This window comes from Orcinus orca, chromosome 12 (genome assembly GCF_937001465.1).
Source record: "Orcinus orca chromosome 12, mOrcOrc1.1, whole genome shotgun sequence".
In the NCBI taxonomy this organism is placed as follows: Eukaryota; Metazoa; Chordata; class Mammalia; order Artiodactyla; family Delphinidae; genus Orcinus; species Orcinus orca.
The window spans coordinates 26,488,708-26,512,822 of NC_064570.1; the positions used below are offsets into that span (position 1 = coordinate 26,488,708).

General features: G+C 36.2%; 1 protein-coding gene across 4 annotated transcripts in view; it reads left to right on the top strand.

Moving 5' to 3' along the window:
- The window catches only part of MAP3K5 (mitogen-activated protein kinase kinase kinase 5), a 210,953-nt gene that overhangs the window by 88,075 nt on the left and 98,763 nt on the right, over positions 1–24,115 (top strand). For all 4 annotated transcript variants that reach the window (XM_004263783.4, XM_033406517.2, XM_049695571.1 and 1 more), the window contains 3 exons: positions 236–404; positions 1,609–1,715; positions 3,994–4,164. In XM_004263783.4, the coding sequence (XP_004263831.1) occupies positions 236–404; positions 1,609–1,715; positions 3,994–4,164 (447 nt within the window). The remainder of the gene's footprint in view (positions 1–235; positions 405–1,608; positions 1,716–3,993; positions 4,165–24,115) is intronic.

Consider the following 24,115-nt stretch of genomic DNA (forward strand, 5'->3'; position numbering starts at 1 on the left):
TTCATTATCTTGGAGTGTCTTTACCTTTAATTCTTACTGAAGCAAGGCAGAGTGTAAAAGAATAGGATGCCCCAGTTTTTAAATAATACCAGATAGATAAGGTGTTCATTCTGTGCATCTTAACGAACTGAAAGGTACGAGTGCTGCAGATGTCATCCGTTTCCTTATAAGATCATTGCTTTTCATTGAAATCCTTTCTAATATTAACTCCAAAAAATGTGTGTTTTCCCACCAGCCAGTATTTCCGGGAATCTATACTCAATGATATCAGGAAAGCTCGTAACTTATACACTGGTAAAGAACTGGCAGTTGAATTGGCAAGAATTCGACAGCGAGTGGATAATATTGAAGTCCTGACAGCAGATATTGTCATAAATCTGTTACTTTCCTACAGAGATATCCAGGTGAGAAGCTGCTCAAAGTCACGTCTTTGTCATGTAGCACGTTGGAAGAATGAGGGAGTGTTAATATCCAGTTTTAGTTAGCTATTAAGTCATTCATGTCACTACATGTAATTTTTTATTGACTCTCCTAAGCTTTCCATCCAGAGATTTTATGATAAATGAAACAGACTCATATAAGTTAACCATCAGTGATTGTGAAAGACTTGTACGGTAAAGGTCTGACTTTTTCCTCCAAAAGAACAAAAAGAAAAATTTGCATGCATAGCTAATCTGCAGACAGCCTGTTCTATTCCATTAGCCTCCGGCACACCCATCAGTCAATAAGTGAAAGCTTTGTTTTGGCAAAGAGCAGAAATTTTTAGAGCTTTCCAGACATCTCTCTTACTCTTGGAATTTGTGTTGCTTGAAATTAATAGTGCTGGGCCTAACTAGATAGAAGTATGAAATGTGCAATTGATTAATTATAAAAATAACTTTAAAAATATATAAAGTAAAGCATGAACATGCAATATTATTTTTATTGGGATGTCTTAAAATTTTTAAATTATGGTAAGTAGAATGAAATCCTCTCTGAGTTGGGGCTTTGCTATTGGAGTTTTACAGTAAACTTTAAGCGACTTCTGGTTTCTTATTCCCAACCTTTCAGGCCCGAGTAAAGCTTCATGTGGACAACAAAGATTCACATACGTGGAAAAAGTGTGGCACTTAGGATTCCATGACTAGAGAGCTTACTTGTGTTGAAACGGAATAGTTCTGTTACTTATCACAGAAGTTCAATTGGTTGCTCCATGTCCTTGATATTTTGGAAATTATTTCCCTGAAAGTAATGGATAAGACCCTGCATACCAGGAATCTGGCTCCAGGGAGAAGTAAACCACCCATATTTAGACAATGTAGCATTACCATGTTAGATGGTTTATTGTTTTTTAGGTCAGATGTGGTAACTCAATATTTCTATATATATTTTTATATATATATATATATATTTCTATATATATTTTATCTATATAATCCAAACCCCTTATTTAAACAAACAAACAAACAGTTTCTTCTTGGTTTTAGATTCTTCAGAGTATTCCGTGGGTTCTAGTTCATTTTTTAAATGCCCTTCTCAGATTCAGGTAGCTGGCTGGCCAAAGGCATTTCATTGTCAGGACTTTCTCCCAATGGTTTAATTCTATGTTATTCTCCTCTTGTTTAAAAGGACTATGATTCTATTGTGAAGCTCGTAGAGACTTTAGAAAAGCTGCCAACCTTTGATTTGGCCTCCCATCACCATGTGAAGTTTCATTATGCATTTGCACTGAATAGGTAAGAAGAAAAAGTTTCCATCCACAACGTGCTAACATTTTATTTTTTAACCTCCATATTCTTTCTATGGTATGTTTTTGCTATAGCCTTGCAACCACTCCCTATTAGAATTTAATGTTAATATTTCTACTTCAACCATGTAAAATATAGGAAGCATGCATTCTGATTTTTTCTGACTTTTTTGTCAGTAAAAAAATGTCCCTCAATGCTTGTATATTTAAATTCTAAAAATTCTTTTTCTTCTCTGTCAAAATTTGTATTTGCTATTTATATATTTTTTAGGATTTTTTAAATTCCATGGATATGATGTTATCTTTAAATATACTCAACACCAAATGATTATTTACACAAAAAGTAACTAGAGTAGGGATAGTTATATCTAGGTGAACATATTCCTAACCAGAGAATATGTTCACTGGGATTGCCCTGAACATAACCTAATTATAATTAAAACTCTGTGGGCCACATTTTAGGTCATGTGTCCATGAATCTTCTAGGACCAGGACTAACACTGCTGCTTCCAGTCCTGCCTCCACGCCTTCTGTTGGCATCATGGCTGGCAGCTGCCTCAGTGCCACTTTCTACCCAGAGTCACCGTGGAGGATCATCCCTGCGCTGGCCATAGAGAGGCCTAGAGCACTGAACTGTCCAAAACTTAGTTGTGCTGTTCTCTGCCATGGCGGAGAGTTGAATATGTATGTAATTACTACAACTGGAGAGAATGATAAAAAGAAAAAGGGAGGGGACCTCACATCTATCATTCATTTGCCATGAAGGCTTAATTAGTTTACCGATGAGGAAACTGAAGAGGTGGAGTAAGCATATCATAAAACTGGGGCTCAAACCCAGATCTAGCTGATGCTGGTATTTCTGTTCTTCATCACTAGGTTCTCCTGCCTTTGTCTCCAAAGAAAAGTCAGCATGCTCTTTAACCAGAGATTGTGTGTTTCCTTTTTTATCTACCCAAACTCTAGAAATTGCTAACTTTATCAGTACATGTATAATGAAAGTCTATTTTATCTCCCCGTTTATTAAACATCTTTTTCTTTAGATTTGGCAGAGTGAGATGAAACCTCCAGAGATTATCTGTTCCAACTGGTTTTCAAATAAATCCTTTTTGAAAGATGAAATGAAAGATGGAATGAAATATATTCTATATTGAAATGAAAAATGAAAGTCCATAGAGCCTCTTATATTTTCCTTTATCCATAGTTTGTCTCTGTCTTTCCTAAAATAGAATAGAATGAAATGATAAATGTATTTGTATGCAGCATTATTCTAAACTCAAGGTATTTAGTACAAAGTGTAAAAAGGAATTTCACGCACAGAAGGATTTAAAATAGTAGCTGAGAATACAAATAACTCTTTTTATATAGCAGTTTTATTGAAATATAATTCATATACCATACAATTTTATTTAAAGTGTACAGTGATTCAATGGATTTTAGTGTATTAACAGAGTTGTGTGACCATGAACACCAAGACTTTTAAAACATTTGTATCACCACCAAAAAAAAACCCCTCCCCATTAGCAGTCACCCTCCCATTTCCTCTCAAATACCCCAGACCTAGGCAACCACAAATCTACTTTCTGTCTCCATAGATTTGCCTACTCTGGACATTTCATATGATGAGCTCATACACATGTAGTCTTTGTGACTGGCTTCCTTCACTTCGCACAATGCTTTCAAGGTTCAAGAAATAATTCTTAAGAGAATTTTAATCTTTGAGAACAATCTATATGTACTCGCTGATTTTAAAATGAGCTATATAAAGCAGCTTCCTTAGATAATCAGTTGGTCACGTGTAGAAGATAAGTGACTCTTGGGTTAAAGTTGGATTGTTGGTATTGTCTGTGACTTAGTTTGCTCAGTGTTTCAGAGTAAAAGCCATTGAAACCTATAGCATCAGGGTTTTGTTTCTGTTTGGATTCCTTGACTCTACCCCATTCAAGGCCACAGACTGCATTCCTAATCTCACTGCATCAACTTAAATTTGCACAGAGACTGCAGGGAAATTGGAAGGACTATGGATGGATAAGCACAAATCTATCACCATTAGCAGAAAAGCAACTCAAAAGAAATCCTTGTTAAACGCAGTAGACATGCAATAGGATAAAAAGATTTACAGAAGACTCTCAAAATATAATTGTTGTTTTTATCTTGCCAAACTTCACTAATGTGAATCAATATATTAAACAGAGTTTTAAAAAGATAACTGGCCTAAACTGCTTCTGTAATCTATACTGAAACAATGATGTTTCCCTCCTCTACCTTAGGAGAAATCTCCCTGGAGATAGAGCAAAAGCTCTTGACATTATGATTCCCCTGGTGCAAAGTGAAGGGCAAGTTGCTTCAGATATGTATTGCCTCGTTGGTCGAATCTACAAAGATATGTTTTTGGACTCTAATTTCATGGATTCTGAAAGTAGAGACCATGGAGCTTCTTGGTAAGTGCACAGGATAAGATACTTGATAAATCCATAACATAAAAATTTGTTTGCAGATGAGTGTTAAATTATTGTTATTATCCTTTTGATTGTGTATATGAAATAAATCTCACAATTTATAGCTTTAGTAAATAATTTTGTTGGAATTCATTTAATAAGGCAGAGTAAAATGGGATAAATTGGTTGAAAAGATAATGATTTAAGAAAAAAGAATTTTAAAAGATATTCTAAAGTATAATACAATAAAAATAAAATTTGGGGGAAAATTCAAGAGACATGAAAGAAGAACTGAGTGGAAAAATATACGAAGTTTGGGCTTCCCTGGTGGCACAGTGGTTGAGAGTCCGCCTGCCAATTCAGGGGACATGGGTTCGTGCCCCGGTCTGGAAGGATCCCACATGCCGCAGAGCAGCTGGACCCATGGGCCGTGGCCGCTGAGCCTGCGCATTCGGAGCCTGTGCTCCGCGGCGGGAGAGGCCACAACAGTGAGAGGCCCGCGTACTGCAAAAAAATATCTATCTATCTATCTATCTATATATATATATACCAAGTTTGTGGATGAGAAGACTTGATATTTTAAAGATGTTAATTCTCCACAGCAGGGCTTTTCATGTAATTCAACAAATTGATTCTAAAGTTTATGTGAAAAACTAAAGAGCCAAGAATGGGCAAAGTAATTTTGGAGAACAAGGTAGAGGGACTTGCTCTCCCAGATAACAAGACATACTACTACAATGTAATAATTAAGATGTTGCAGTATGAGTGCAAGCATAGACAAATAAAACACTGGAACCGAAGAGAGAGGCTGGAACAGACTGAGATATATAGATTTGAGACTAGATTTATGACATGGTATGCTTCCTGAGCCAGAGTGGAAAGAATAGACTCTTCAGGAATGGTACTGGGAAAATTTGTTTATCTGCTTGTAAAATAAAAATGAACCCCTAGTCTAACCCATGCACAGAAAATAAAATCCAAGTGAATTAAAGATCAAAATTTTTTTAAAAAAAAACCTTTAGAAAAAATATTTTTAGAATAAAATATACAAACTGAATTTATGACTTTGGGTTAGGAAAGAATTTCTTAAACAAGGTATTTTTAATACCATAAACCATAAAAGATTGGGAAAACTAGAGTCCACTAAAATTTGCATCTGCTCATCAAGGTTCTGTCTTTTGGAAAGAGTAGGTTCTATCGCACTGATCGTCCTGCCAATAACAATTATAAACATTGTAAAAACACTTAAAAAAAAGTTTGAAAGCACCGAAGAGTGACTAAAGATAGTAAGAAACTGAAGAGTTTTAGATCTTTAGATGAAGGGTACTAGATTAGATAGGGCGGTTAGAATTTAAGATGAAAATCATAGTTTCACTGGTTGGAGGAGTTAGTCTGAGGCTGCCAGAGTGCCTGGAAATTGAGTGATAGACCCCCTAAATGAAGGAGCCACAGAGAGAGCCCAAAATATAAGTATATAAACTGCCCTTCCATTCTTGGCTGACCCCTGACATGTGCACATGTGGGTAAAACTCAAAGGAGTCCAGTGGAAAATAGCAGCCAGAAGACTGGAGCTGAACAGAGATTTCAGCAGTTGTGTAATGCAGGAGAGACAGAGTTTGGAGTTTGAACCTCGCCAAGTCAAAGGGGCTTGGGTAAACAGTTTGAGCTTTCCACTGAAACTCCAGAAGGTCCAAGACTTCAGAATAAAAAAACTACATCCCAGGACTAAGGAAAATTAAGAGGAAAACCAAAACAGAGCCACCCTAATAAAACCTAAAACCAAGACTCCACATGAACAAGGTGAACTGCCAGTGATTTATTTGTGTGTTGGAACAAAATTCAACACTCTTAAGAGGAAGAAAACAGAATCCAAACTCTCTACAACATATCATCCAAAATGTCTACTACACCATCAGAAGCTACTAGATTTGTGAAGAGATAGGAAAGTATGATCCATAGTAAAAAGAAAATCAGTCAATAGAAGTAGACCCACAGACAACAAAGATTTTGGAATTAGCAGAGAAGGATATTAAAATAACAATGATAAATATGTTGAAGAGACTACTGGAAAAGATGGACATTATGGGTGAAAATATGAAGAATTATAGGAGATAAATGTAAACTGGAGAAGAACCAAATGGAAATTCTAGAACTGAAAATATAGTATTCAAAGTCAAAATTCCATCTAATGGGATTAATAAATAGGACACAATACAAGAAAGGATCAATAAACTTGAAAACAGGTGATTAGAAATCATTCAAACTGAAACAGAGAAAAGAAAAAGATTGAGAAAGAAATGAATGGTCTCAGTGACCTGTGGAATAGCATTGAGCAGTCTAACATACGTTATTGGAGTCTGAGAAGTAGAGAAGAGAGATGATATATCAGGAAAAATATTTGAAGAATTAGTGACCAAATATTAACCAAATCTGATCAAGCAAACAAACAAACAAAAAAACAGCCCACAGATCTAGGAAGCTCAGCAAAAACCCAAGCAGGGTAAATACAAAGAAATCCATTCCTCAGCACCTCATAGTCAGATTCCTGTAAAACAAAATTAAAGAACATATCATAAATGCAGCCAGGAAAAAAGATACATTATATTCAAGGGAAAGAGTGAGTTCTGACTTTTAATCAGAAGGAAGCCAAAGACAATGGAATAACATCTTTAAAGTACTTAAAGCAGAAAACGGTCAACCAAGATTTCTCTACCCAGTGATATTGTCTTTCAAAAGTGAGGGTGAAATAAGGATATTTCTTGATAAATAAAAAACTGAGATAATTTGTTGCCAACAGACCTTTACTACAAAAAATGTTAAAGGAAAATCTTTAGGTTGAAGGGAAGTGATACCAGATGGAAACATGGATCTGTTAGAAGGCATGTAGAGCACTGAAAATGGTAAAAGTATTTATGAATATGTAGAAAAGATATCATCAACAAAGTAAAAAAATAAACCACAGGCAGAGAGCAATGCATGTAACCAATATGGGATTTATATTCAATATATATAAATAACTCCTAAAAATACTTAAGAAAGAAAGAAAAAAGATTAAAAATGGGCATAGGAGAAGAACAGATCACTCACAAAAGAGGAATCACAAATGGCCAACAAACATATTTTTAAAAAATACAAAAAATGCTCTACCTACAAGCTAAAACAGACATACCATTTTACACTATGAAGATTAACAAAAATTTATGAATTTGACATTGTCAGTTGTTGGCAAGGATGTTTGAGAAATGGGAGTCCTAGTCCACTGCTGGTTGTGGTAGAAAATCTTATGACTACTTAAAGATTTTGGTATTATCAAGGAAAGTTGACAGTTAACCTTCCCTAGATCCAGCAGATCTATTCCTAGTTTATACCCTAGAGAAATTCTTGAAGTTTCTCTACATAAAAGTTAAAACATAAAAAAAAAAAAATCTTAAAAGAGTTGAGCAAAATAACCAAATGGCAGGATACACAGAGTATGATTTCGTCTATAGAAACTTTAAAAACAGTCATACACATATAGTAAAAGTAGAGACACATCATAAATTCCCAATTCAGTAGAATAGTTACCAGTGGGGAAGGAGTAAAAAGGGATCGTGAAATGCTTCATATGCAGCTGCAAGAATATTTAAACATTTTATTTCTTAAGTTGAGTGGTGGGTATATCAGTGGGAAGTGTTGCTTATATTATCCTTCTGTACTTTTTAGTATTTCTAAAATGTTCCCCAAAGAGTGCCTGATTTAAAAAAAATATTAAAGGAGGTTGACTTACAGAAAGAGACAAACACCATATGATATCATTTATACGTGGAATGTAAAGCATGACACACAGGTACCCATCTACAAAACAGAAACAGACTCACAGATGTAGAGAACTGACTTGTGGTTGCCAAGGGGGAGGGGGTTGGGGAAGGGATATATTTGATGTTTGGGGTTAGCAGATGTAATTATATATGGAATGGATAAACAACAAGGTCCTACTGTGTAGCACAGGGAACTATATTCAATATCGTATGATAAATCATAATGGAAAAGAATATAAAAAAGAACATATATATACATGTATAACTGAATTACTTTTCTGTACAGCAGAAATTAACACAACATTGTAAATCAACTATACTTCAATTAAAAAAAAGGAAGTTGACTTAGTTCAGGTGTTATGAGAGCATAACTTTTTTAAAATTGTGAAACAGAAATCTTAACGTTTCAAAATCTTGTATCACCTTAACAGTTTAATGGTGGCCTGAAATTGGGATAATAGGTTATAATAAGGGAGGAAAACTTCCTAGATTTTCATTGACGGCTTTGGTTTGGACTTTTAAATTTGTATTATAAATTGTTACTGCAATTCAGAGAGTTTTACCATTTCTCTTAACCAATTTTTTCCCTGATGTTATAAAAGAGAAATGTAACTATGCAACCTTTCTGTTACCAGAAGATTTCCACTTTTAGAAGATTCTTAATTGTAGGAGAATTAGAATCTGATATTTGGAAGCACTGTGCTGGTATAAATGCTTTGATTTGGCAGTGATAATGAAATGCATAGGTAATTTTTAAAAGCCTGATTTTCATGGTCAGCAGATTCAAATGGAAAACATCTTATGAAGTTAATGTGCATCGTGCACAGGAATAAAATAGAAGTGTTTCCCCATTTGAAAAACCAAACAGTTTAGACTACTGAGAGCTTTCAAGGTCACATAAAGTTCAATAAAGGAACACAAGTTTTTTTTTCTGGTTGTGTTTTTGTTTTAACTTTCTATACTTCCCAGTTCTGGCTCCTTTTCAATGGTTCCCATTTAGCTGAGGAACATTAACTACATTAACTCTCTCTCAAAAGATCTTTGTGTTCAAAGTTTTCAGGTCAAATTGAAGATGTCAGTTTTTTATTATTTCATTTTAAGCTATTCATTAATTTTCTTTTTTTTTAAATTTATTTTATTTATTTATATTTGGCTGTGTTGGGTCTTTGTTGCTGTGCGGGCTTTATCTAGTTGCAGCGAGCAGGGAGTCACCCCCCACTGCGGTGCGCGGGTGTCTCATTGTGGTGGCCTCTCTCGCCGCAGAGCCGGGCTCTAGGCACGTGGGCTTAGTAGTTGTGGCACCCAGGTTCTAGACCGCAGGCTCAGTAGTTGTGGCGCACTGCTGCTCCGCAGCACGTGGGATCCTCCTGGACCAGGGCTCGAACCTGTGTCCCCTGCATTGGCAGGCGGACTCTCAACCACTGCGCCACCAGGGAAGCCCTCATTAATTTTCTAGTAAGAACAGTGAAAGCAGTTAGAACTCAAAGCCTTTTCATGGGAAGAGCCTTAGGAGTTGACCTGGGTGTGTCACTCACTGATTTATCGAGTAATATAAGAATGTCACTTCTACTGTAGATTATCTGTCTATAACCTGCCATATTATCATCATACCCATTTGTCCTACAGGTTGTTAAGAACAATTCCCCCCTATTTTAAAATGGGTGTTTTTTCATGCCCTCACACTTGTAAAGCCACTTCAGTATTTCTTAGTGTTTCAATCCAACTCCCACAGTCCTGCAGACACACTCATTCGTGTTGGTGTGTTGGCATCATCTGTAACCTCCCTTTCTGTGAGAGCTGAGAAGTAAAAGCACATTGTCAAGGTGCTGACCTAAGAGGGCATTACCGAGGTTATTAGGCATCTGGCCAGACTTACCAGGATTATGCATTTCCTGAGTCCCAGAGAGTTGTTGCAACTGACCTTTTTTGACCCATAATCCTCTGAACTTTCACTCGTCAAGTGCCGCGATGAGATAAGGAGTGAGTGGCAGGCAGTCAGTCCCTAAAGCTTCTTTCCATGGACAGTTTCCATAGCCTGAATCATTTTCTGTTGGCTTGAATGGACAGTCATCTACTGAGCATGGGAAGTTTAGGATAAGAGCTTCAGCTCAATAGAAAAAGAGGCCCAAGCAGTTGGGATTACAATGGCACATAGAACTCTTTCTTGAAATTTCCCTTCTTTTTTTAAAAAAATTTATTTATTATTTTTGGCAGTGTTGGGTCTTTGTTGCTGAGTGCGAGCTTTCTCTAGTTGCAGCAAGTGGGGGCTACTCTTCGTTGTGGTGCGCGGGCTTCCCATTATGGTGGCTTCTCTTGTTGCGGAGCACGGGTTCTAGAGCACGCAGGCCTCAGCAGATGTGGTGTGTGGGCTCAGTAGTTGTGGATCGTGGGCTCTAGAGTGCAGGCTTGGCAGTTGTGGTGCACGGGCTTAGTTTCTCCGCGGCATGTGGGATCTTCCCAGACCAGGGCTCGAACCCGTGTCCCCTGCATTGGCAGGCAGACCCCCAACCACTGCGCCACCAGGGAAGTCCCGAAATTTCCCTTTTTAACATCTTTAATGAGTTTACTGTTCCTGACTTACACCACAGGGAGAAAGCTTGACACTCCTCTGAGCATTCATTGTGTTTGGTATGAGTACTATTATAAGGGCACTTTTTTACTTTTTGGGAGATCTTCTAATGCAGGTCTATTTTCTGAGCAGTTTACTTGGGATTCAGAATGCAAAAATACAAAATAAGAAAAAAGTTTATGGTTTAGATTTTTTTTAAGTTTGGAGAATAGTAATATGTTGTAGAACAAACTTTACTTGTTGAAGCTTATCTGGGACAGAGGGTGAGTGGTTTAAAGGAACACATCCTGCTGATTTAAGTATAAAAAAAGAGTAGTTCTCTAACATTTGATGTTTTTCATTGTCACTTCCTTAGTTATTTTTGGTCACTGAAGCTCTTGCGTATGGCTAAAATAATGCTAATTTTTTTCTGTATGTAAGTTTCTATAATCCAAGTTAAGGTATGAAAAATACCTCTTTGATCTTTAGGGAACTAAACTGAGTTTGACTTTTAGTTATTAAACGGTTGTAGCTTTTTTTTATCATGGCTTGTCAATATAAAGTTAAATATAAGTTAAAGAAAGCAGCAGTGGTACCTGTCACAAGTGCTGGTTTGAGGATGTTTGGGGCTACTATAGAATCAAGAGCAAGGTCGGGACTTTCCTGGCGGTCCGGTGGTTAGGACTCAGCTTCCACTGCAGGGGGCGTGGGTTCGATCCCCTGTAGGGGAACTAAGATCCCACATGCTGCAAGGTGCGGCCAAAAAAAAAGAAAAAAAAAGAGCAAGGCAAGAGAGTGAAGCTGGGAGGATAGCCAGCTTTCAAAGGAAATATTGTGACCCAAGAGCCTAGACTTACATCCTAAAAAACCAAAAAACCAAAATAACACAGAAAACAAAACCCACGGAGTTTCTGAAGTGACAGACTGAAATGGAATGACCCAAAGCAATATTATGGACCATGACTTGGAGGTCATGGAAGGTTCATTGTCAAGATTATCTCTACAACTTCTTTTTGAACCTAATCTGAAAAAGAAATAACCACAAAGAAGTTATGCTGAATTCATATGTAGAATGACTTAGAACGTTTTGATATATGCAGTATTTATTCAATAGGTAGAAATAATAATCAATCGCTGAAACATTAGAGTTCACAGAAGGTTTTTGTATATGTTATTAACCACTGGAGGCTTAACACACCTTGTAAAGTAGGCAAGGCTGACATTTTTCTTTCCATTTTACAACTAAGGCAAGTGAAACTCAAAGAACTTAAGTGAATTTCTTGATGTTTTGTGATTAATAATATTTCAAGTACAATTTTTTCAGATCCAGTGTTGTTTTTACTACATCCTAGGCTCACTTTCCTGGAATTTCTAGGAACAAACATTTCTAGGAATATCTGTACTGTTTTGTTGAGGAGACCTGGACTTTTGGGAGACCGGCATGAAATAAATGTTGACTCAGGACTTGGAAACAGTGTGATCTTAGGCAAATTACTTAACCTTTAGGAAATTCAGTTTTCTTATTTGAAAAATAAGAATAATACCTACCTAGATGAATTAGAAATGTTCTTAGCATCCTAAAAGTAGCCGAATACCTTACTCCAATGGGCTTAAGCAATAAGAAAATGTAACTTCTAAAACATGAAGTCCAGAGATAGGGCTGAGTCTGGTTTAGGTTGAGTCGGCAGCTTAAAAATGTCAGCCAAGTCTGTTTCCTTGTTATTGCTGTGGGTGGCTCTGCCCTCAGTCTGGCCTTCTTAGAGTTGTAAGGGGCTGTGGCCATTTCAGTTATCAAACTTAGCTATGCCAGGTCTGAGATGGGAGAAAAGTAGGCCATCACTTTTTGTATCTTTTTCTTAGGACTAAGAAAACACTCATAAAAACCTACCCCACACTTTCCTTACATTTCTTTATGCTTCTAGTATTTCATCATCACCGCAGCACTACACAAGTCACTAGCAAGGAAGACGGCATTATTACAATGGTTTAAACTCATCACTTTAGGAGGAATAGATGCTCTGTTTGAGAGATTAAATGAAGCAACATATGTTCAAGTCCTGGAATTTAGTAGGCCCTTGGAGTTATATCCTTAGTATATAATATGAGAAAATATTTTGTATTTCTTTATATAATGTTATATTTATCCCTGTCCAAAATGGACATTGACTAGATTAATGGATATTGATTAGATTCCTTTTTCCCAAAATATGCCTGAGTTTCCTTTCTCTTATTTCTGGATCTAGTTGAACATTTTAGCTAATGAGGGAAAAGAAAGTCTGTATACTTTGTACATAGGACTTGCTAGAATTTCATATATCAATACCATAGCTGTCATGGGGTCACCTGGGATAGGCACTGATTGCTTGAAATCATATTTGGTTTTAGAGCTCATGGTATTCTTGAGGGGAGATAGGAAATCATTTTCAGAATTTTGAAAGGGAATTAGGTACCTATACTGTATTAGCATAATCATGTCTCCCTGTTGTAATGCCAAAAAAGATCTGTAGCCAGGAAATTAAAAGCATTTAGTCTGTTTTTAGCATTAATACGTTCATTTTTCCATAGTAACTTGGGAAAGAACAGACAGCTTTGCCTTATCGACTAATTTTCTTTTACGTCAGTGACAGTGCTATTCAAACAGTCATGCGGGCCTAATAGCTGTTTAGTTTTTACATGATTAATGGGGTTGGCTTTACTTTGGAAGAGTTATGTAACAAACCAATCGACATACAAATAAAGACCAATGTCTATTTTCCATTTGCCAGATTAGCCCTTTTTTTTTTTCTTGGTTTTGAGATATCTTTCTCTGTGGTATCTCTATTTCTACCACCCTCTTCCCCCGTCCCAGAGTTTTATCTCACCATTATTTCACTGACATTTTTGTTTAGTCCTTGGTTGTCTCTATAAGTGAGTTTCCAAATTTTGGATGATTTTTGTCCTTAGAGCACAAAACCTGAAGAGTTCTTCATAACTCAGCGTGACACCCAGCTCATTGGTATCCAGATGTAGATGGCTCTTAAGGGACCAGCAGTTCCAGGATGACCTGGAGATTTGGGTAAAACACAGAGTGTGCCCATGATTACTTTGTAAACAAGTGCCCTGGTGCATTGCTCTCAGGCCTTGACCTTGATTTAATATGGGATTCAACAGATGACAGATTGCGTGAAGCTCTGTTGTGGCATGACCAAGTCGAAGTCCAAGAATGGTCATATTGAATAAGTCACTGTGGAGGTTTTCTAATTGTGGCTAATGAGCATTATGCACCTAAGCAGAGAAGCTAAGGCTTGCTTTCTGTAACCCAGTTGTCAGAGGGATGAGTGAGAGAACTAGATGTTTGCCAGGCATTATGGTGAAAAGGAAGGAGCATTTGGAAGAATAGGGGTGATTTCACTTAGTGAACCAAAGCAATTGTTTCCAGGCCTGGCTGGATATCAGAATTGCTTGGGGAGTTTTTCAACTATGCAGAGTTCTTTGTCCCTGGAAATTTTGCTTAGTGGATCCATTTTATTGAATAGATTAACCATAATTGATAATATGACTGTTCCTTTTTTATTAAATGTTTAGACTTTCCCTGTATTTTGCTGTCAGTCCCTTCTTCCTAAACCTTCACTGCTTTTCATATCTTTTAAGAATAAGTTTAAACCCCCGGCCCTACCTCCCCTTCAGAGCTTTCCCGAATCTGTCTCCTCCCATCTTCCCAGCCTTCTTAGAATATGGGTTTTGCATTTTAATTTGAGGGAATTGGCAGTTATTGGAAGGATGAGTTTAGATTGGTCATAAACATATGAGAACTCTTCACTCTCAGGAGCAATCAGGTAAGTGCCCACTAAAATCCTGAGCTGTGCTTTCTTGTTATCAACTAGCAAGAATGAAAAGAGACGAGAATACTTTAATTTGGCATGGGTGCGATATAAAAGTCTCTCACCTATACTGCTCTTGGGAACGTGAATTGGTAAGAACTTTCTGGAATGCAGTTTGGCATTATGTATCAAGAGCCTTGAAATAATTCATGTTCTTTAATCCAGTTATGTACTTCGTAAACGATCCTAAAAAAATAGCAGATATGGAAACAAAGATGTGTTTATAATGTTCCTACACTGAATTGTATGGTAATGAAAAATTGGAAGAAACCTAAATGTCCAACAGTAGGGAAAATGTTGAATGGAAGGATAACATCCCCGAGTGATGGAATATCATTCGTTCAGAGTTGTGTGTGTTGGTGGTAAAAATATACATAAATAAAACTTACCATTTTGACCATTTTAAGTGTATGATACAGTGGCATTAAGTACATTCACACTGCTGTGCTCTCATCACCACTGCTCACCCACAGCCATCTCAACTTGCAAAACTTAAAGTCTGTACCCATTAAACAGCTTTCGATTCTCCCCTCCCCCTAGCTCCTGGAAAACACCATTCTTCTTTCTGTCTCTCTGAGTTTGACTACTCTAAGTATCTCATATAAGTGGAATCATATAGTATTTGTCTTTTTTGTGAATGGCTTATTTCACTTAGCATGATGTTCTCAAGGTTCACCATGTTGTAACATGTGTCTGAATTTCCTTTTTAAAGGCTGAATAATATTCCATTTTATGTATATACCACATGGTGTTTATCCATTCACCTGTCAGTGGGCACTTGGGTTTGTTTCCACCTTTTGGCTATTGTGAATAAATGCTGCTGTGAACATGGGTGTACAAATATCTGTTTGAGTCCTGCTTTCAATTCTTTTGAGTATATGCCCAGAAGAAAATTCGGGTTTTGTGAATTTCTTTCTTCTTTTTATAAAAATTTTTTTGGCTGCGTTGGGTCTTAATTGCGGTGCATAGGCTCTTTGTTGTGGCACTCAGGCCTTCTCTCTAGTTGTGGCCTCTGGGCTCCAGGGCACGTGGGCTTTGTAGTTTGTGGCACATGGGCTCTAGTTGAGGCGCACGAGCTCAGTAGTTGTGACACTCAGGCTTAGTTGTCCCACGGCATGAGGGATCTTAGTTCCCCAACCAGGGATCGAACCTGTGTCCCCTCATTGGAAGGTTGATTCTTTACCACTGGACCACCAGGGAAGTCCAGAAAATTGTGGTTTTAAACAAATATTTAACAGTAACATGCTTCATGATATCATGTGAAAATTAAAAAACAGATTATTAAAATAGCATGATTCTCTTTTTGTGGAAAAAAATATGCAAATAGTAAAAGGACTGAAAGAAGGTAGTTAGAATTTTGAGTTTTTAGATTTTTCGTCCTGACTTTTCTTTAATAATAAAGCTCATATGCAAATAAGTAGTTTGAATTGGAGAGGGTTTCCCCCCCATCTCCAGATCAGATCAACAGTGATTTGGCACTAGTTTTCATCCCATGCTGTCTTGCTTTACCTCTGAGTTATTTTATGAGTGATAATTTCAGAAATATCCCTGGAGATGTAAGGCACCGTGAAATTCTAATTTAATTACTTGTGTGTCTCACAGAAAGAATCACGGCTGTTGTATCACAAAGAAGGAAAATGACAGCTAAAGAGAAGGAGCTTGAGTTGAGCTCAGTTTCTTCTTTGATGGAAAGTAGATGCTCTTTAGCTCGAAACAATTGATTCAAGAATATTTTCTTTTTTCTTGACTTTGTTGAACAGCTCAGTAGAGATGCAAAAAGTGAGCTATGTCTTTATTATAAAGAGCTCATCACTCCATTATCAAGCACTTAGCTAGCTTACAATCAGGTGACAAATACAGTGCTGATATAAGGCAGCCCTTGAACAAAAATCTGCTGCTTTGAAAACTTGAACAAAAGCTTTGAAAGTCTTCAATGTAATAATGAGTTGAAGAATACAAATTATTTATCCTCTTTCAACAAATATTGAGTACTAAAATAGAAAAAAATCAACAATAGTGGAAATAACTTCATACAGTGACTCAAATATACTCACTAGAATTTTCTTAAGATGCCTGGTTCCATCCTTAAGATTTGTTTCCTTCATGAAGTCTTAATTTAGCTTCACTTACCTCTAATCATTTTACTTCTCTATTTTTATAGATAGTTTTACACTATTAATCGCTGTTTATAGATTTCTTTATGTAAGAGCTAACATATTGTTCATGTTCATTTATCTTCTTGCTAGTTAAACTGTAAAGTTTTCAATGACATGAAATGTCTTTGGTGCATTTTTATGGACACATTCATCAGTATTGCCATATCAGTCTTTTAAAAATATTAGTCTATAGTCTATAAGATTGATCAAATACATTTTGTGACAAACACCATTCTTTCCAAGAATATATCAATACCTGTTTCTGTAGTATATAGAATCCAAGCTTTATCCTTAATATAAAAGCAGTTCTATTTTTATTTCTCATTATTATTCTTCCTATTTCACCCAACTCCCTTTTACTAAAAAGCAAAAACAAAAGCAGAGGTAATGAGAAAGGACTAAAAAAATTTTTTTTAGACACACACCAAAGGTTAAGTAGAGTCAAACAGAGAAGAGGGCTCAATTTTGGAATCCAGCAGAATTGGGTAAAGTTCCTGCTCAACCACTTTTAAATTGCGTGACTGACTATTTCCATGCTTCAATGTTCTGATTAGTAAACTTGAGAGAATCCTTCCTACCTTAAAGAGTTGTCAGAATTAGAAATATTATGCTCGAAGTGTCAGGTACAATGCCTGTACCCAGTAGGTGCCCAGTCATGATAGGCAGCTATTGTTATTGTTTCCTTTACTATCTGGTGGTACCCACAGCTTCCTGTGGTAGAGAATATCATCAGGGCTATATTGTATTATTGTTAGAAATACACTGTCCCTGTTCATAGGAAGATGATATATTCCTACCCCATGACACCAGGTTCAGGTATGTGTGTTGGTTGATACTCTTTATCAGCAGAAGCTTTAAAAGCTATGTCGTGGCTGTGCCAGGTTTACTTTTCCTTAGCCATTTTCTGGGGAAAGCCTCTCCTTCAGGCTGGGTCCCAGAGGGAGAACAATGTCAGGCAGAGCTGAGCCAGCTGATACAGAAACTTGCAAGCCACTGGGATTTGCTGTTGATACTTGGCACATTTACCCTAAAATGACTAATTTATCATCTTCAGGTGAAATGGATGGTTTCATTATTGTAGCATCTATATTTATTTTTATCAAGTTTGAATTTTAAAAAAACAGTGAGGCTTCCCTGGTGGCGCAGTGGTTGAGAGTCCGCCTGCCGATGCAGGGTACACGGGTTCGTGCCCCGGTCCAGGAAGATCCCACATGCCGCGGAGCGGCTGGGCCCGTGAGCCATGGCCGCTGAGCCTGTGCGTCCGGAGCCTGTGCTCCGCAACGGGAGAGGCCACAACAGTGAGAGGCCCGCGTACCGCAAAAAACAAAAAACAGAAAACAGTGAAATGATAAAATATATATGGAAAGTTAGCACCAGGGAACACAGATACTCCAGTGATAAGGATCAACATGCTCTTTAAAATAAGCTTTTTAGTAACAGCATGAAAAGTGAATCATATGACACTTCTTCAGAGGAGACTATACCCTCCTAGCAATAAATTAAAGGAGCTTCTCATGTAAGACTCTAAGTAGGCAGCAATGAAAACTATATAAACAATATCTTCAATATTTTTTATTAAATAGTGAATTCCAATAATATTAAAATGTAATATGGTGAAGATGGTACACAATTTAGTAATGTGGTCCAAGGATGTAGCTTTCTGGTCTTATGGTCTTAACAAGGTCAGGATTTACATTACTAGGGAAGTGAATAGATTATTCAAAGTTTATACGACCTGCTGTATTTATCACTTGTCTCAGCCTGGCTCTTGGTAAGAAGTGGATACAGTTTTCCTTCATTCACCTGCAATGAGTCAGGCATCCTGATGGATCAGGCATTGGAGATTTAGTACTCAACAAGACGGACAAGGTCCTGCTCTCAGAGAGCATACATTCTATAGTGGGAGATAGCTGATAAAAAGAATAATTTCAGATTGCTATAAATTCTATAATAGATATAGAACTATTCAGTTTCCTTTCTTTTTCTTGTGTCATGCTAATCTGTGATTTTCAAGAAAATTTTCCCGTTCACCTAAGTTGTCGTATTTATTGGGATAAGGTTATTCCAAATATACTTTTAGTTTCTTTTTAATGCTAGTAGGACCTATACTAATGTCCCACTTTTCATTTCTGATACTTTTGAATAACAGTAATTTATATTCTCTTTCTCTCTCTTATGAGCAGTCTACCTACCTAGGAGTTTATCAATTTTATTTATCTTCTCCTAGAACCAACTTTTGGCACTGTTGATTTTCTTTATTGCACATCTATTTTCGACTTCATTGATTTCTGTTCTTTCCTTTATTATACCCTCCTTCCACTTTGTGTGGGAATATATGCTGTTATATTTCTAGATGGAAGCTTAGAGCATTGATTTTTCAACCTTGCTCCCTTCCCAGCATATGCATTTAAAGATAAAAATTCTTCTGCATCCCAGAAATTTTGATGTATTGAACTTTCAATATTGTTCAGATCAAATACCTTTTAATTTTCAGTGTGAGTTTTTCGACCCCTGGGTTCTTCAGAAGTAGGTGCCCAATTTACAAACATATCTTTCTTTCTTGTTCTCTAGTTTAATTCTATTTCTGTGAGAGGTGCCTTTATAGCCCAGGATATAGTCCACTGTTGTTGGGTGTAGTGTTCCACATAAGTCAGGTAGATTAACTTGATTAATCATGTTATTCAAATCTTCTGCATCTTCACTGATATTTTTTGTCTGCTTGTTTGATCATCACTGAGACAGGTGTTTTGAGATCTCCCACTATGAATGTAGATTTGTCTATTTTTTAGTTTTATCAGTTTTTGCTTTATGTATTTTGAAGCCATGTTAACAAGTGTGTTTAGGATTATAAATCTTCCTGTTGAACTTACCCTTTTATCATTATGAAATGTTCCTCCTTATATCTTGCAATCATTTTTGCCTTAAAGTTAGTTTTGTCTGATATTAATATATAATCACAACAGATTTCTTTTGGTTAGTAGTTGAATGATACATCTTTATGCATCGTTTTACATTCAACCTAACTGTAGCCTTATATTTAAAGTGTGTCTCTTTTAAATGCATTATAGTTGTTTCTTTCTTTTTTTCTTTTTTTTTCCACTGTTGTTCTTAAATCAAATTTGAGAAGTCTTTTTTATTTGGAATGTTTAGGTCCTTTACATTTAATGTGGTAACTGGTAGTTGTGCTTATGTCTTACCATCCTGCTATTTATTTTCTATTTATTTCATATCTTCTTTGTTCCATTAATCCTCCATTCCCTCCATTTTTTCGATTAATTTAGTATTACATTTTATCATCTGTTAACATTTTAGTAATACTTTTTATGTTATGCTTTTAGTAGTTCCCTAGAGGTGACAATCCACATCCTTGGCTTTTACAGTCTACCTTAAATTTGTACTTTACCACTTCCTGAACAAGGAAAGAAACTTAGAGCAGTGTAAATATTTAATAGTTTAGTTAATATCTTTTATATATAGTCAAATATTTACCCTTTCTGATGCTCTTCCTGCAGTTCAGTGCTTCCAACTGGAATCACTACTCTTCAGCCTGAATACGTTTAGTATTTTCTGTAATATGGATCTGCTGGCAACCAATTCTGCCAGTTTTTGTTTGTATGAACACATCTTTCTTACACCTTTTCTTTTTCCTTTTATCACTCTTAAGATGTTGTTGCATTATCTTTTGGCTTCCATAGTTTGTATTGCAAAGTCAGCTCTCAATTGTATTGCTCCTTGGAAAGTAATGTATCTTTTTCTTTCTGGCTGATTTTAAGATTTTCCTCCATGTCTTTGGTTTCAACATTTAGGCTGTGCTTATTATTTTATCGTGCTTGAAGTTAGCTGACCTTTTTGGATCTGTGGGTTAATGTTTTCAACAGTTTGGAATATTTTTGGCCTTATGTCTTCAAATATTTCTTGTGTTCTGTATTCTCTCTTTTCTCTTCCTGGGGCTACAGTAATACATATGTTAGACCATTTAACTATATCTCACATGTCTCTTATGCTCTGTTTTGTTTTTTACCCTACCTTTTTCTCTCCCTGTTTCAGTTTTGATATTTTTTATTGACCTGTTTTTTTCATTTCACCAAATCTATCTTCTGCTGTGTCATCTGCTATTAAACACATACAATGAATTCTTATTTTCAGGCATTGTACATTTTAGTTCTAGATTATTTGATTCTCTTCTTTTAGATTTCAACTCTCTGTTAAAATTGTTTCTCTTTTCATTCATTTGTCCATTTCTTTCTTAATTTTCTTCACCATATTTGTAATAATTATTTAAAGTTCTTGTCTACAAACTCCAACATCTGAATTATCTGTGAGGCAGGTCTCTTGTCTGTTTTGCTCTTTTGTTTATTGGTCACATTTTCCTGACTCTTTGCATGTCTCATAATTCTTTATTGTATGCCATATATTTTGTATTTAAGAATTATTGAGACTGAGGAGATTTTATTTTCTCTCATAGAAGGCTCTTACTTTCCTCTGTTAGCCAGGCAGGGTGAGAAGATGATTACCTCGAAAACCACAACTGAGTTGAGTTGGTCGGGGTTTCAGTTTTGGTTTTTTTTTTTAAATTACTTTATTTATTTTTTAAAAATTTTTATTTAATTAATTTTTTTATACAGAAGGTTCTTATCAGTCATCGATTTTATACACATCAGTGTATACATGTCAATCCTAATCTCCCAACTCATCCCACCACCACCCCACCACCCCACCCCCGCTTTCCCCCCTTGGTGTTTGTACGTTTGTTCTCTACATGTGTGTCTCTATTTCTGCCCTGCAGACTGGTTCATCTGTACCATTTTTCTAGGTTCCACATATATGTGTTAATGTATGATATTTGTTTTTCTCTTTCTTACTTACTTCACTCTGTATGACAGTCTCTAGATCCATCCACGTCTCACCAAATGACCCAATTTTGTTCCTTTTTATGCCTGAGTAATATTCCATTGTATATAGGTACCACATCTTCTTTATCCATTTGTCTGTCGATAGGCATTTAGGATGCTTCCATGACCTGGCTATTGTAAATAGTGCTGCAATGAACATTGGGGTGCATGTGTCTTTTTCAATTATGGTTTTCTCTGGGTATATGCCCAGTAGTGGGATTGCTGGATCATATGGTAATTCGATTTTTAGCTTTTTAAGGAACATCTATACTGTTTTCCATAGTGGCTGTATCAATTTACATTCACACCAACAGTGCAAGAGGGTTCCCTTTTCTCCACACCCTATCCAGCATTTGTTGCTTGTAGATTTTCTGATGATGCTCATTCTAACTGGTGTGAGGTGATACCTCATTGTAGATTTAATTTGCATTTCTCTAATAATTAGTGATGTTGAACAGCTTTTCATGTGCTTCTTGGCCATTTTTATGTCTTCTTTGGAGAAATGTCCATTTAGGTCTTCTGCCCATTTTTGGACTGGGTTGTTTGTTTTCTTAATATTGAGCTGCATAAGCTGTTTATATATTTTGGAGATTAATCCTTTGTCTGTTGATTCATTTGCAAATATTTTCTCCCATTCTGAGGGTTTTCTTTTTGTATTGTTTGTGGTTTCCTTTGCTGTGCAAAAGCTTTTAAGTTTATTAGGTCCCATTTGTATATTTTTGTTTTTATTTCCATTATTCTAGGAGGTGGATGAAAAAAGATCTTGCTGTGACTTATGTCAAAGAGGGTAATTCCTATGTTTTCCTCTAAGAGTTTTATAGTGTCCGGTCTTACATTCAGGTCTGAGTTTATTTTTGTGTATCGTCTTAGGGAGTGTTCTAATTTCATTCTTTTACATGAAGCTGTCCAGTTTTCCTAGCACCACTTATTGAAGAGACTGTCTTTTCTCCATCATATATCCTTGCCTCCTATGTCATAGGTTATTTGACCATAGGTGCGTGGGTTTATCTCTGGGCTTTCTATCTTGTTCCATTGATCTATGTTTCTGTTTTTGTGACAATACCATATTGTCTTGATTACTGTAGCTTTGTAGTATAGTCTGAAGTGAGGGAGTCTGATTCCTGCAGCTCCGTTTTTTTCCCTCAAGACTGCTTTGGCTATTTGGGGTCTTTTGTGTCTCCATACAAATTTTAAGATTTTTTTTGTTCTAGTTCTGTAAAAAATGCCATTGGTAATTTGAAAGGGATTGCATTGAATCTGTAGATTGCTTTGGTAGTATAGTCATTTTCACAATATTGACTGTTCCAATCCAAGAACATGGTATATCTCTCCATCTGTTGGTATCATCTTTAATTTCTTTCATCAATGTTTATAGTTTTCTGCTTACAGGTCTTTTGTCTCCCTAGGTAGGTTTATTCCTAGGTATTTTATCCTTTTTGTTGCAGTGGTACATGAGAGTGTTTCCTTAATTTCTCTTTCAGATTTTTCATCGTTAGTGTATAGGAATGCAAGAGATTTCTGTGCATTAATTTTGTATCCTGCAACTTTATCAAATTCATTGATTAGCTCTAGTAGTTTTCTGGTGGCATCTTTAGGATTCTCTATGTATACTATCATGTCATCTGCAAACAGTGACAGTTTTACTTCTTCTTTTCCAATTTGGATTCCTTTTATTCCTTTTTCTTCTCTGATTGCTGTGGCTAGGACCTCCAAAACTATGTTGAATATTAGTGGTGAGAGTGGACATCCTTGTCCTGTTCCTGATCTTAGAGGAAATGCTTTCAGTTTTTCACCATTGAGAATGATGTTTGCTGTGGGTTTGTCATATATGGCCTGTATTATGTTGAGGTAGGTTCCCTCTATGCTCACTTTCTGGATAGTTTTTATCAAAAATGGGTGTTGAATTTTGTCAAAAGCTTTTTCTGCATCTGTTGATATGATCATATGATTTTTATTCTTAAATTTGTTAATATGGTGTATCACATTGATTGATTTGCGTATATTGAAAAATCCTTGCATCCTTGGGATAAATCCCACTTGATCGTGGTTTATGATCCTTTTAATGTGTTGTTGGGTTCTGTTTGCTAGTATTTTGTTGAGGATTTTTGCATCTATATTCATCAGTGATATTGGTCTGTAATTTTCTTTTTTTGTAGTATCTTTGTCTGGTTTTGGTATCAGGGTAATGGTGGCCTCATAGAATGAGTTTGGGAGTGTTCCTTCCTCCACATTTTTTTGGAAGAATTTGAGAAGGATGGGTATTAGCTCTTTTCTAAATGTTTTATAGTATTCACCTGTGAAGCCATCTGGTCCTGGACTTTTGTTTGTTGGAAGATTTTTAATCACAGTTTCAATTTCATTACTTGTGATTGGTCTGTTCATACTTTCTATTTCTTCCTGGTTCAGTCTTGGAAGGTTATACCTTTCTAAGAATTTGTCCATTTCTTCTAGGTTGTCCTTTTTATTGGCATAGAGTTGCTTATAGTAGTCTTAGGATGCTTTGTATTTCTGCTGTATCTGTTGTAACTTCTCCTTTTTAATTTCTAATTTTATTGATTTGAGTCCTCTCCCTCTTTTTCTTGATGAGTGTGGCTAATGGTTTATCAATTTTGTTTATCTTCTCAAAGAACCAGTTTTTAGTTTTATTCATCTTTGCTATTGTTTTCTTTGTTTCTATTTCATTTATTTCTGCTCTGATCTT